The following is a 363-nucleotide window of genomic DNA, read 5'->3' as shown; positions in this document are numbered from 1 at the left end:
CCTCATAGGTCATAGCTGCCCAGTTTTAAATGTTTAGGAATGATAGCTTCAGATTTAGCTTGCAGATAGCAGCTTAAGTAATCTGTTATCAATATCAAATGGGTTTTCAGTTTTTACCCCTGGTTTTTGCAGTTAATAAGTATTTTATTTTTAAGTTAAGGATGTTGTAATTAATACTGTTTTGTTTATATATTCAAGTTGTGGTACGGCCCCTGTCTCAGCGTGGCAGGACACGAAGCTCCAGGATTGCCTCGGCCCCAAATGTGGAATTGCCGCCACTCGAGGAAATAAACGAGGAAGATGAGGATGTTTTCTTCAAGCCAACTGGTTTGTATTTTCATAAGTAATTTTCTGGAATTGCGA

At 38.6% G+C, this 363-nt stretch overlaps 1 protein-coding gene across 1 annotated transcript in view; it reads left to right on the top strand.

Annotated features, from left to right (window-relative positions):
* Positions 1 to 363, top strand: part of LOC119581712 (origin recognition complex subunit 2-like) — a 14,100-nt gene that overhangs the window by 282 nt on the left and 13,455 nt on the right. Inside the window, exon 2 of the mRNA XM_037929837.1 lies at positions 199 to 327. Within this exon, the coding sequence (XP_037785765.1) occupies positions 199 to 327 (129 nt within the window). The remainder of the gene's footprint in view (positions 1 to 198; positions 328 to 363) is intronic.

The sequence above is a fragment of the Penaeus monodon genome, chromosome 15 (assembly GCF_015228065.2).
Source record: "Penaeus monodon isolate SGIC_2016 chromosome 15, NSTDA_Pmon_1, whole genome shotgun sequence".
NCBI lineage: Eukaryota > Metazoa > Arthropoda > Malacostraca > Decapoda > Penaeidae > Penaeus > Penaeus monodon.
The sequence above is the reverse complement of the archived record's forward strand: the minus strand, read 5'-3'. Positions and strand labels throughout refer to the sequence as shown.